This window comes from Gadus macrocephalus, chromosome 16 (genome assembly GCF_031168955.1).
Source record: "Gadus macrocephalus chromosome 16, ASM3116895v1".
Taxonomy (NCBI): Eukaryota; Metazoa; Chordata; class Actinopteri; order Gadiformes; family Gadidae; genus Gadus; species Gadus macrocephalus.
The window spans coordinates 25,199,986-25,213,265 of record NC_082397.1 but is presented as its reverse complement, the minus strand read 5'-3'; the positions used below and the strand labels follow the sequence as shown (position 1 = coordinate 25,213,265).

Genomic DNA, 13,280 nt, shown 5'->3' with positions numbered 1-13,280 from the left:
ACAGGGAACTCGGGAACACGCAGGACTAGCCACCACAAACAACCACAGACAACCACAACCACAATGACAGCACAAGGAACAAAGGAAAGACGAGGGCTTAAATAACAAACACAACGAGGAACAGCTGAGACACATTAGGGGAGGGAACAGTAATCAACACAGGAGGGAAACACAGGGAGACACCCACACCCTGACAGATATTGATTATTCAGAGGACCTTCCTGAAGTAGTAGAAAAAAAACTTGCCTCTGTTCTTTTGAAATTAGAGAACATTTTTCATGTTCCATCTATAGCAGTAGATTACTTAGTTGAAGAGCTACACTACCTGCTGAGTACAGTGTCTGTGCCGATAACTAGTAGCAGGCTCTCAGATTTTTTCAAAAACAAAGACATTGAGGTTGATGGTGTTGTTGTTAATGAATTAGCTGATTTACTATGTAAATCTAATCCTTTGGTTAATGCACTGGGGAAAGGTGGTGCACTTTCTACAGCGTATAAGAGAAAAGAATACTTAAAAAAAGTGTTTAATGTTGTTGAGCCTGTAGAGTTTGTTCTAGATCAAAAGAATTGCAGGTCCTTTCAATATATCCCATTACTGCGATCGTTGCAGCAGATACTTGATTCTACTGAAGTGTTGAATAGAGTTATTGATACCCACAGAACACAGAGCAGTAACACTGACCAGCCTGAAAACCAGCAGTATCGCTCCATAAGAGATGGTGTGTACTTCAAGGAAAACCTGTTCCTCTCAAGTGATGATTTAAAACTTTGTTTAACCTTATACATTGATGACTTTGAATTGTGTAATCCTTTGGGCACGTCACGGAAGAAGCACAAGTTGTGTAGTGTATATTGGATTCTGAATAACTTGGCACCAGGCTCTCACTCAGCACTCACCTCAATTTATTTGGCAGTTTTGTGTAAGAGTGACGATGTAAAGGCATATGGATATGGAAAAATTTTGGAGCCACTTTTACATGATCTTGTTACACTAGAAGAGCATGGTGTGTTCATTCCAAAGCTTGGAGCTTTTGTCAAAGGAACAGTGCATAGTGTAATTGCTGATAATTTGGGCGCCCACGGTTTGGCTGGTTTCATAGAGAGCTTTTCTGGGCAATATATTTGCCGATTTTGTACTGCTCAGAAAGTAGAAATACAGTCAAAGGATGTTCATTCAGGTGCTTTTTGTCTACGAACCAAAGAAATACATGAAGCACATCTGAAGATTGCACAGGATACTCAAACAAATTCAATATTAACTTGCTCAAAGAGGATCTAGTATCCACAACAGTCTTTCTGAACACACTTTACTCTGTTAATTTTTATCCTTTAATTACAAAGCCATCTCGTATTACTAGATCATCAGAATCTTTAATTGACAACATTCTTTTTAATTCTCTGGATTATGAAATCACTTCGGGTTTATTGATGTGTGATATTTCAGATCATCTTCCGGTATTTCAGATTGTGCATGCTATTGATCCTCTTAATGCTAAAGGTACTAATTCTACTTGTGGCCAAATTCAATTTCGTAAGTTCAGCAGAAATAACCTGCTATCTTTCAAAACTGCCATCAGGTACGTCTCTTGGGATGAGGTTCTTGGGCTAAATGATGTTGATGCAGCTTATTATCTTTTCATAGCCCTTATTAATTCAGCTCTAGAATCATCTTTTCCGATGAGCAGCCATAAGTCTAAAATTAATTCTGCAAAAGGGAGACCTTGGATTACTGAAGATCTGAAGAAACGCTCCCGTAAAAAAAATAAACTCTATAGGAAAGCTATTACAAACTCCATCCCTTCTAACATAGAAACTTATAAGAAATATAAAAACAAATTTATAGCTGATATAAGGAAAGCAAAAAAAAAATATTATGCAGTAAAATTCACCCAAGCATCAAACGATATTAAGTCAACCTGGAACCTCATTAATCATTTGTTGAATCGCAAGAAATCGGCAGCAACTGCACCTGCAGAGATGCGTGGGAAAGAGAGTGTCCTCTCTAACCCTAATGAAATAGCTGATGGCTTTAATACTTTTTTTGTTAATGTTGGCTCGGATCTGGCATCAAGTATCTTGGACACAAATGAGAACCCTTGTAACTTCATTAAGGGGCAATATTCTCCTCTCAATACCTTTGTACCTCCAACTTCACAGGAAGTCCATAATATCATAATGGAATTAAAGAATTCAGCCCCAGGTCATGATGGCATAAAGAGCATCTTGATCAAAGAAACCATTGACCATTTAATTCAACCGATAACTCAAATTCTTTCTTTATCACTCCAATCTGGAATTATTCCCCTCGATCTAAAAATTGCTAAAGTTATCCCTGTTTTCAAAACAGGTGATACTCATGATTTTGGAAACTATAGACCTATATCAATCCTGCCTTGCATCTCTAAATTACTGGAGAAATTAGTTTATGCAAGAATATCCAAGCACTTAACTGTAAATAAGATCCTATATGCTCACCAGTATGGATTCCGTAAAAAACATTCAACAGAGCATGCATTACTCGAGCTAACTAACTTAATTTAATCCGCCATGGATACTAGTAAGTTTGCCATTGGGATCTTTTTAGACTTAAGCAAAGCATTCGATACCGTTAACAACAGTATTCTGATTTCCAAATTAAATAGATATGGAGTGGAGAATATTGCCCTGAACTGGTTTAAAAATTATCTATCTAACAGACAACAATATGTGTCGCTTAATGGCTATTCTTCTACCAAGTCAAGAATCATACATGGGGTGCCACAGGGTTCAATACTGGGCCCTTTATTATTTTTGATTTATATAAACGATTTAGCCATGTCTTGTAAACATCTTTTTCCTGTATTATTTGCTGATGACACTAATCTCATAGCAACTCATAATGACTTTAATTATTTGATTAACTGTGTAAATGATGAATTATTATCAATTGCCAAATGGTTTCAAATGAATAAATTAACACTTAACGTAAAGAAATGTAACTTTATGATCTTTTGCAACATAAACAAGTCTTACCCCAACGAACAAGCTAAAGTTTTCATTAATGGATCAGAAATTATGCAAGTAAAAGCTTCCACATTTTTAGGAATCTTAGTTGATGAAAGACTTAACTGGTCAAATCATATAGACTTGGTTTGCAAAAGATCCACGAAGATGATGGGCATATTAAGAAAAGTGTGTCCTCTAATTCTAATTCCTTCTGCTCATTTAACGTTATATTATAGCTTTTTGTTTCCTTATTTGAACTACTGTAATCTGGTCTGGGCGGCTTCATATCCCAACCATCTCAAAAAATGATGTATCATTCAGAAGCGATTCTTAAGAATCATCTCACGTTCAAACAGATATGCTCCATCAGCACCACTTTTCATAAATTATTCTATTTTGCCAATTCACAAATTAAATATCTATCAGATATGTTTATTCATTCACAAGTTTATTTACAGAAACCAAGATCTCCCTGAAAGCTTTCAGTCTTTGTTTACTCACTCATTTAACGTACATTCACATCGCACTAGACACAGCAATAATAACAACCTATCTTTACCCTTTTCCCGCACATCACATCATCAATTTAGTATGTCGTATAGAGGCCCTGCATTATGGAATGTACTACCTCGCTTATTAAAATCCTTATCATCCTACTCACTCTTCAAAAAGCAGCTTAAAAAACATCTTATCTTTTCATGAATCAACTTATTACTGAATTTAGATTATTTTTTATTTATTTATGTACTTTGTCTCCTTATTTTCTAAAGTTTATTTGTTAGCCTTATAAATATTATTTGTTTGTGATTATTGACAGGGGTGGAACTCTTGTACAAGCCCACTGGGCTTCGTTCCCTCCTTGCACCATTATTGTAATGTGTGCTAAATAAATAAACAAAAAACTAAACTAAAACTAATTGCTTTGGAGTGAAGAGAGCTTGCCCTTTAACTAAACATCTTCAACATTTTCACGTCAGCACAGGCTACCCCCCAGATATAGTACACGATTTGTTTGAGGGCATTGTCCCATTTGAACTAGCACTGTGTTTGAGCATTCTGATCTCGAAGAAGTTCTTCAGTTTGGATTCTCTTAACACGTGTATACACAAATTTCCTTATAAGTGGAGTGACAAAAAAAAATCGGCCTCACATCATACCACTTGCCTATTCCAGTAGGAAAACGATAGGTGGCAACTCCCATGAAAATTGGTGCCTAATACGTTTCCTTCCATTTCTCATAGGGGACCTTATACCAGAGGGTGAGCTGGCTTGGCAAGTGATACTAGACCTGAAGGAAATCGTAGAGTTGGTTGTGGCACCTGTTCACACGCACGAGACCATTGCGTACCTTGATGTCAAAGTGTCTGAGCACAGACACAGGTTGCTTGAGCTTATCCCAGGTGTGACGCTGAAACCTAAACACCATTATATCGAGCATTACTCACACTTGATCAGGTGCTTTGGGCCTCTTGTGGGTGGACTATAAGGTTTGAGGCCAAACACCGTTTTTTTAAACAAGTAGCTCGACACACAAATAATTTCAGGAATATTGCACTTACTCTGGCAAGCAAACACCAGCAATTGATCAGTTATCACTTGCATTCATCCAGTCTCAGTGCATCAAATGTGGAAGTTACAAATGTCTCCATAGTCCCAGTTGATGTTTTGAATGAGGAGGTTGTATTGGCTCTCAGACTGAAGTATCCAGACATCAGTCAAGTGAATCTCACAAAGAATGTCACCACTAAAGGGATCAACTACAGAAATGGGATGTTTTTGGCATGTGGGTCAACGGCTGGAATGCCTGAATTTGCAGAGATCATACAAATATGTATAGTGAGAGATGAGTTGAGCTTCATAGTTCGTTTATACTTTGCTTGGTATCAGCACCATTTTGGGGCGTTCCAGTTGACATTGTCACCAGGAAGAGAGGTTGCCCTTGTTCAGCTTGAGGAGCTGACGGATTACTGTCCACTTGTGGCCTACACAGTCGGATCCAGACGTATGGTGACCCTGAAGAGACACATCGTCATTACAGGTTTGATTTTGATCTTTTACAGTGCCGTGTAAAAATCTTCAGTAACAAATTTGGTTTTAGTCCACCACATAAACTTTGTGGGTACCTCTCTGTACTCATGTCTGCTCTCTACTGACCTTCTCACTCTCCTAGTCTCCACTCTCTACTGACCTTCTCACTCTCCTAGTCTCCACTCTCTACTGACCTTCTCACTCTCCTAGTCTCCACTCTCTACTGACCTTCTCACTCTCCTAGTCTCTCCTAGTCTCCTCTTTACTAACTTCCTTTGTTACCCTCCTCGCTGTCCTAGCCTCATCACATCTAGGCAATGACTGTGTCCTGACCATGTATTCTGCCTGAGTGATTGAATATTTGAATAACAAGACTAATACCTGTCTACTCTGTATTTCTGTATCCACCTTAGATTAGCAAAGCAGGATGGCTGCACGAGTAACCTTCAGAGTCCTCTTTTACGAGTTGAAGAGGATGCAAGAAATCTCTCCATTGAATCCGGAATACCAAGAACTGTGGAGGACTTGGCTCTTAAAATCAAGACTTTCTTTGAAGTGACTGAGAAGTTCAGACTTCAGTACAAAGACAAAGACATGGATAATCAGTTCATGAATCTCTTGTCAACATCAGAACTTGAAGATAAAGGGACTTTGAAAGTGGTGTACATGCTTTGTGAGACAACCAGGTCCGCTCCACTCACGGAAGATGCCTGCTGCACAATCCCAGGTACTCCTTCCAAAGCCAGCTCTTCATCACAAGAACCAAGTGATTCAGACTCCCACTCCAGCAATGATACCATCGTCTTGTCATCGCCTGACACCCGGTCCTGCCCCTGGCCCAGACCCTTTGTCGTGCCCCGCTTCTCATCCTGTGCTGAGATTATGCTCCAGAAAGGAAATGATGAGTTCAAGGCACAGGGAACTGTTCTGTGTCCTACGCCAAAAGTACGCTCAGATATCCTTGAAGGCCTAGCTGAGGAAATAATAAAGTACACAGCTTACCCAAGGGATGAGCAATTAGAGGAAGTGGCAAAGGCTCTGATACAGTCACATCCATGTTTACTGGAAAAAGTAACACGAACTGGATACTGTGGCTGGAAGCATTACCTGAAGATAAAAATGATGAACTTCCGCACCAAGCTGAGGTTTGTGTTTTATTTAATGGGTTCTTTTTTTGTTGCTGTCCTAAGTACCAAGGCTTATGCTTTATATTTGTGCCAGCAGAGGGTGGAGCAAGATAGTAAATGCCAGTCCGACATATTAGAAGTCTTGCATTTAAGGTCTTGTGCCACTTTGCACCAGCATAAATGTATGAAAGACATGGCGCTAGGGACAAAACTAAAATGGAGCCCATTGTGTTTAAATTGTGAAGCAATTTTTGATCGTCAGTGAAAGGTGCTGAAAAAATATCATTGTTCTTCTCCTCAGCCGAGCTGGACACCCCGAGGTTGCCATCAACTCTCTGAAAAACAAGCAAAGTGGCCAGCAGTCTCCAGCAGCCAACATCAAGAAGCCCAGGAAGGGAGATGTACATTTCTGTCCGAACATCCCTAGTGGTGAAACAAAACACAGTTTGGAGATGGAAAGGGTGGCTCTACTGATGGAGGTATAATGTGCAATACATATCTTACCTATCCATGATTACACCATGTTCACGGCATGGCCAGTATAAGAGCTTTACACCCGTCATGTTTTTTGCACTATACTTCCTGTCCAGCTCAGCTCAAGCAGCCCAACAGTTCATTTTGCACAGCACTGGACACTTAAGCTGTTTTGTGGTTACTTTGCACAGTTCATTTTTCTTTATCTATCACGCTCAGTTTGGAAAATATTCTTACTCCCTAATCATATTGTTAATATTTCTGTTTCCAATTGTATTGTGTACCATTGCTGAGAGTTTCTCATCATATCTCGTTATACAAGTATCTTTACTGTATAATGACAATGACGTTTCATTCCATTTCAGGTAAAAAAGAAGAAAAGGGATGAGGCCCTCATCAAGGAAAAGATGCAGCGTACATTCTCCCTCAGGAGACAGGAGGTTCTCCAGGAGCCAAAGATTCCAGAGTTTTTCAATAAATGGCCAGCACTCGTCATTGAGGCAAGTGTGAATCTGAAGTTTAGTAACTTGTGTATTCAATGTCACACATTGTCACACATGTGGTAATTGGTCTGCACTTCAATAGCGCTTTTGTGCACCCAACAGGGCTCGACAGTGCGACTTGATAATTTCCAGTGCGAATAGCAAATTACATTCAGTCGCATCAGTGCGACTCCAACAGAAACTGTAGTACATGCAGTCCTTCCGTGACATAAATATTCTATTTTCTCACACACATTTGCATTGTTTGTCTTTCCTGATTTTTGTTAAGGCAAAGAGCCAGTTATAACATTAAAAATTAGCAGGGTTAGGATTAGGCTAAAGTACTTTATTTGTTTCAAAATTACATCTTTACCAAAATTGCTGAATTTTCATTGTGCTGCTAAAAAATGTTGTGTGCTACTACATTTTTCAGCATGGTAGCACAAGTGCTACTTGGAAAAAAGCTTAGCGTCGAGCCCAACCCAAACCTAAGTGCTTTACAATGGCTTTCTCTCATTCACCCAGTTAACAATTCAATGGCGGCAGCCAGCTGCTGTGCAGTGCTCTAGCCTTGCTCAAGCCTTGCTCTTTGACATGTGGACAGTCAGAGCCGGGATTTGAACCACTGACCTTCGGTATATGATTGACCCCTTTACCAACTGAGCAACAGTTGCCCCTGTTTAAGTCTGTGTCCTGTCTCTGTTGTCTTTTACAGATCAACTTGGAGTTTATGCGGCTGACAACTGTACCACTGACCTCAACATTTTTGAGGGAACTGGACCGCCTGACCGGCGACCTGATCAGGGTTTTCAACACTAAAGGGGGAGCTGCAGGGGAAAAAATCTGAGCCATGATGGCAAAGATGGAGAATGTAAGTATTTTTTTGGTCTAACCCAGGGGTGTCAACCTCATACGCCATGGGCCAAAATTAAAAAATGTGTACAAGTCAAGGGCCGGACTGGTTGTTCATTGAGAACTTATTGAAATTACATTTTGCTTTAATGGAGTGTAGTGAAACCAGTTGAGTTCAGGATGGTCAAGGAGGGAAATGTTAGTGGCTTGACATGCGTGTTAGTGTGTATCTGACACTGACCAGCATGGAATCATGCAATGTTTGTTTCAGAATCAAGACATCAACGTGAGGCGTGATTGCGTTTTGAGATGTCTCAGCATCTACCTCTGTGAAGACCTGGACACATTGGTCAAAGAATACGTGGTAAGTATGTCAGTATGTCTTTCTGTCCTTTGTGCCAGATGTAATTAATTTCCCTCGAGGTGTGCCTGATAACATGTGGTGTTCATGAGAATGGGATGGGCATTAGGTGACATTGACCTTGACCACCAGTAGTTCGTCATTGGGTCCAATGGGTTGTTTGTTTTGAGTAAGAAATTCCCTCAAGGCAATGGTGGTAGTGCTGTCACTTGTAGGAAGTAAATCCAAATGGTCCGCAGGGGCCTGAGGTGAAGGGACGGGTCCTGGCACCTAAGCGCCTCCAATCTGCCAGCAACAATTCTGCCCCAAACAAGAAGGTGAGTACACAGAAACTTGATAGTTCTCATAAAGCAGCAGTTATGTAATTGACACCCGTTTTGGAAATGTTATTTAGTAAGAAATGCCTTTCAGATTATGTTAGTTCGGTTTTAATTCTTGATTCTGATCTGCTTGATTCTTGTGTGTGTGTGTGTGTGTGTGTGTGTGTGTGTGTGTGTGTGTGTGTGTGTGGGGGGGGTTCTTCAGCTCCAACGCCTGAAGAACATCGGGGAGAGGGAAGCCTTCTTGTCGTCCTTGATGTTATTGCAAGTAAGTGGACATGTTGACTGGAACTCTAACCAACACAAGATTGATCGACTTGTCTCTCTCCCCCCCCCCCCCCCCTCTCTTTATCCTACCACACTTTGTCTGTCTCCCCCTACTCTCTCTTTTCTGTCTCCCTCCCCCTTTCTGTGTCTGACTATCTCCCTCTGTCTCCCTCTTCTCTCTGTCTCTCCGTCCTTCCTTTTCTCTCTTCCCCTAGGTCTTCTCCCTCTCGGTCTGTCTCTCTCTCTCTCTGTCTCCCACACACTTCACACATATAGCTTTATTGTGTGTTACCTCCTATCACAGTGTAACTTCACACATACATAAAGCATGGGATTTTAAAAAGGTGTAAAAGTAGGGCGAAATTGTTACTTCTCAATTTTTTCTACAATGAGGTTTACAAAGATAATGCAATTCCTGTCTTCATCCTTTACCATACCTTGTATTGTATTTAGGGCTGATATCTGTGGAGAGAAATAATGGGATAATTATTGTAGACTATAAAGCCAAAGCCGGATGTGAAGAGGTAAGTCATAAAACAGTGTAGTAGTAAGGATACTTTGTTTTGTTTTGGCTGTTGGGGCTGATTCTATTTAGTAGAATGGGGCATTTGCAAGGGTTGATGGGTTAGGGAAGAGAAGGTCAGGATAGGAAGAGATTAGTTCCTTCTATTTGCTAACAGGAAACAGAAGGAGGTTAGGAGAGAGGGAGGACGGCATGAGAGAGGGTTGGATAGGAGGGAGGAGTAAACCTTACCCTATGAGAGGAGATTAGGAGAGATGGTGGAGGGTAGGAGTGAGGGAGCAGTAGGTTTGCCTCTTTCCTACTGTCCTTTCACCCTACTTTGGCTCTTTTAGGTATTGGTTACTTACATTAGGTATTGATTTTTTACATTTTTAAGGGATGTTTTGTTGACTCTTGCTGACTTTGTTGATTTGTATTGTGGCAGGTCAAAGGCTTCGTTGGATAAAGTGCAGTCTCTTCTGTCTTCCCGGAAATCCTTGCGTCTTAAGGAAGCACAAAACCTTAGCCTCAGAGTAGGACGAACCTATGAACATGTAAGTTAGTCTCTTATGTTTCATGTGCACCATTAAATATTCACTAAATTAAAGGATTACCGTAAGAGTATTTATTTTAAGCAATGAGACACGACATGCCATTCTTTACGGCACAGAGTTACCACAAACACAGTAAGGAATGGCATCTAGATTCTTTGACACAACCCTCATTGTGATCAACAATGCTCAAACACCACTTTTTTTTTTAATCATATTTAAATAGTTGATGATCATTGAATGTACAACTCCATTTATACATAACGTGACTTTTTGTTTTGTTTTCCAGGCTTTTAGGGAGTCAAAGATCTTGAGGTCATTGTAACCTTGAACTCCATCCCATTCTCATGAACGCTATATCTACAGTGCCTTAAGGGAATTTTTTCAAATTAACACGCACTTGGCCTCAATGATGAGCTGCTTAGAATTTGGTGGTCAAAGGTGAGGGTGACACAGCTCATTGTTCTCTGTTCCCTCCATCTTTCAGGACATCGAATGCAGTGAGGCCGAGGCAGATGTCGCAGGGACAACCATGGCAATCTACACCGTTCAAGCTGAGGGTGATGATCATGATGGTCCTGGTGGACTCTTTGCAGATGTCGGTATGGTCCTGGAAGGGGTCAAAGTTCTCAACAACCTCAAAAGTATCAACCATGCATGCGTAATGCTTTATGGGTTGATCTATGCTCTTAATTTAAGCTATCCAAAAAACTTGAAGTATACATTCGAAGCTTACCAGAAGATCCTGATGGACCTGGAATCGTCCAAGCCTTCCCCCAAAGTACGAGCACTGAAACTCAAATTGCTCAGGTGACTCTTTTTTTGGGGTGGGGTGGTGATGGGAGGAGGAAGTACAGGAAGAGACCGCCCATACATGCTGATAACCATGTGTTTTATAGTGTTCCAGTACGTTCACAACCTTGAAGATTCACACATCGAACACGCAGAAAGCTAGAAACGGAAGGTGCTCAGTTAACTATGTTCTACTACTATATGTTTAATGTTGTTGAGCCTGTAGAGTTTGTTCTGTCCTTTCAATATATCCCATTACTGCGATCGTTCCAGCAGATACAGATGTAAGGAATGTTGTTGAGCCTGTAGTTTGTTTGTTTGTTCTAGATCTAGAAAAAAGAGCAGGTCCTTTACTGACCTGCGTGAAGTTGGCACCCCATGTGTAAAAAAAACATGTAAAACTATTTCAGATCGTTTGTGCTTCGTTTGTGCACGTTTGTGCACGACAAATGAAAATTTGTGCTCATACCGTTTTTGAGATATCAAACATTACATTTTGTAAACATATGACGTCACTCAGCACCCCAATATTGTCCGAATCGGTTCAAATGTGTCTCAATCATTTGTGCATCGTTTGTGCACGACAAATAAACATTTGTGCTCTTTTAATTTTTAAGTTATTAAGGTTTCATTTTTTTCACTCAGCACCCCAATAATGTCAGAATTGGTTTGAATTGGTCTCATTCGTTTGTGCATCGTTTGTGCACGACAAATGAACATTTGTGCTCTTTCAAATTTTAAGTTATTAAGGTTTCATTTTTTTCACTCAGCACCCCAATAATGTCAGAATCGGTCCAAATCGGTCTCATTCCTTTGTGCTTCGTTTGTGCACGTTTGTGCACGACAAATGAACATTTGTGCTCATACCACCTTTGAGATATTAAACATAACATTTTGTAAACAAATCACGTCACTCAACTTCCGAAGCTGGCGCCCCAAAGGTGAAACAAATATATAAAACTTCTTCTGATCGTTTGTGCTCGACGCACCTATTATGAGCATTTATCATTTGCAGTTGCTAACATTATCAATGTTGTTAATATAAGGAATTATGTTTTGTTCCCTCCCTCATGTGTACAGTGGTTTTACCTTGTTAAGATGTCAGACCAGAGAAAATGTGCAGAATCTTGATAGAGGACAGACCAGCGAAAATGTGCAGAATCTTGATAGAGGGCAATATCCACCTTGCTCTCCTGATCAAAACTTGTGGAATGAAGTCAAACCTCCCCCCAATTGTAGGTGTGCCTCGCTTGTTATGAAGTTCTCCCAGAAATATGGATTCTAATGAAGATTCCTCTTATCAAGTATTATCATAGTATACTCAATGTATTATTTATCTTTACTGACATTATTCAAAGGATGTCCACACAATGATTATGTATATAGTTTTTATTAAGTCGAAGTGACAAAGTTTATAACTGTTACATTCATGGATAAACTGCTTAACAATTGTGTTCAGTTTATTGCAATGTTTCTGGTAAACCTGTTAATCTTTTAAATGGCAATATATCAAATTAAAGAAGCATAGAAAAGGTATGAGAAGCTCTACTGTACTATAGGATCTTTGCATCCCAGTCTGTATTTTCCTTTCTAGAATTTCACATTACATTTGGCAAACTAATCAACGAATAAAACTAAAACAAAGCCTGTTCACTGTTGCTGTGTAAGGGGGAAAAACTGCCACATGTATGGCGAGTGACAAGAGGCCCACAACATTATGAAGTTAGATGATCCAGAGCCTAGCCGCCTGCCAAGTCTAGCTACCCTTTAACAAGAGAAAAAGAGCAAGGTGCTAGGTGACCAATACCCCATTATGTCACTACAGGTGATAAAACACCGTTTTTTTTTGTTGCACTGACAGACTTCAGTTCTCTTCCATAGAATGTCTCCAGTTCTCTTTACATGTGTTCATTGTTCATTCTCTTCAGATATTCCCTCCGTGCAGCACAACTACGCCGCGTGACCAACTGCGTCACATGTTAAAAAATACGAAGCCTTTAGTCTAGAACTTGAGAAGTTTGAAAGCACAAACGTTTATTCTTCATGCGCAAACGGATGAGACCAATTTGGACATTCTGGTTGAGTGAAAAAATTAAACCTTATTACTTAAAAAAATAAAAGAGCAGGAATATTCATGCGTCGAGCACAAACGATCAGAAGAAGTTTTATATATGTTTTTTACCTTTGGGGCGCCAGCTTCGGAAGTTGAGTGACGTGATTTGTTTACAAAATGTTATGTTTAATATCTCAAAGGTGGTATGAGCACAAATGTTCATTTGTCGTTCATTTGTCGTGCACAAACGTGCACAAACGAAGCACAAAGGAATGAGACCGATTTGGACCGATTCGGACATTATTGGGGTGCTGAGTGAAAAAAATGAAACCTTAATAACTTAAAATTTGAAAGAGCACAAATGTTCATTTGTCGTGCACAAACGATGCACAAACGAATGAGACCAATTTGAACCAATTCTGACATTATTGGGGTGCTGAGTGAAAAAAATGAAACCTTAATAACTTAAAAATTAAAAGAGCACAA

General features: G+C 39.9%; 1 protein-coding gene across 1 annotated transcript; it reads left to right on the top strand.

The window, feature by feature from the left end:
- Positions 1 to 4,081: 4,081 nt before the first annotated feature.
- On the top strand, positions 4,082 to 7,943 carry LOC132473862 (uncharacterized). Its single transcript, XM_060074143.1, has 5 exons — positions 4,082 to 5,023; positions 5,427 to 6,158; positions 6,442 to 6,619; positions 6,980 to 7,114; positions 7,812 to 7,943. The coding sequence occupies exons 2-5, from the start codon at positions 5,608 to 5,610 to the stop codon at positions 7,941 to 7,943; spliced, it is 996 nt and encodes a 331-aa protein (XP_059930126.1). The 5' UTR covers positions 4,082 to 5,023; positions 5,427 to 5,607.
- The last annotated feature ends 5,337 nt before the right edge of the window (positions 7,944 to 13,280 follow it).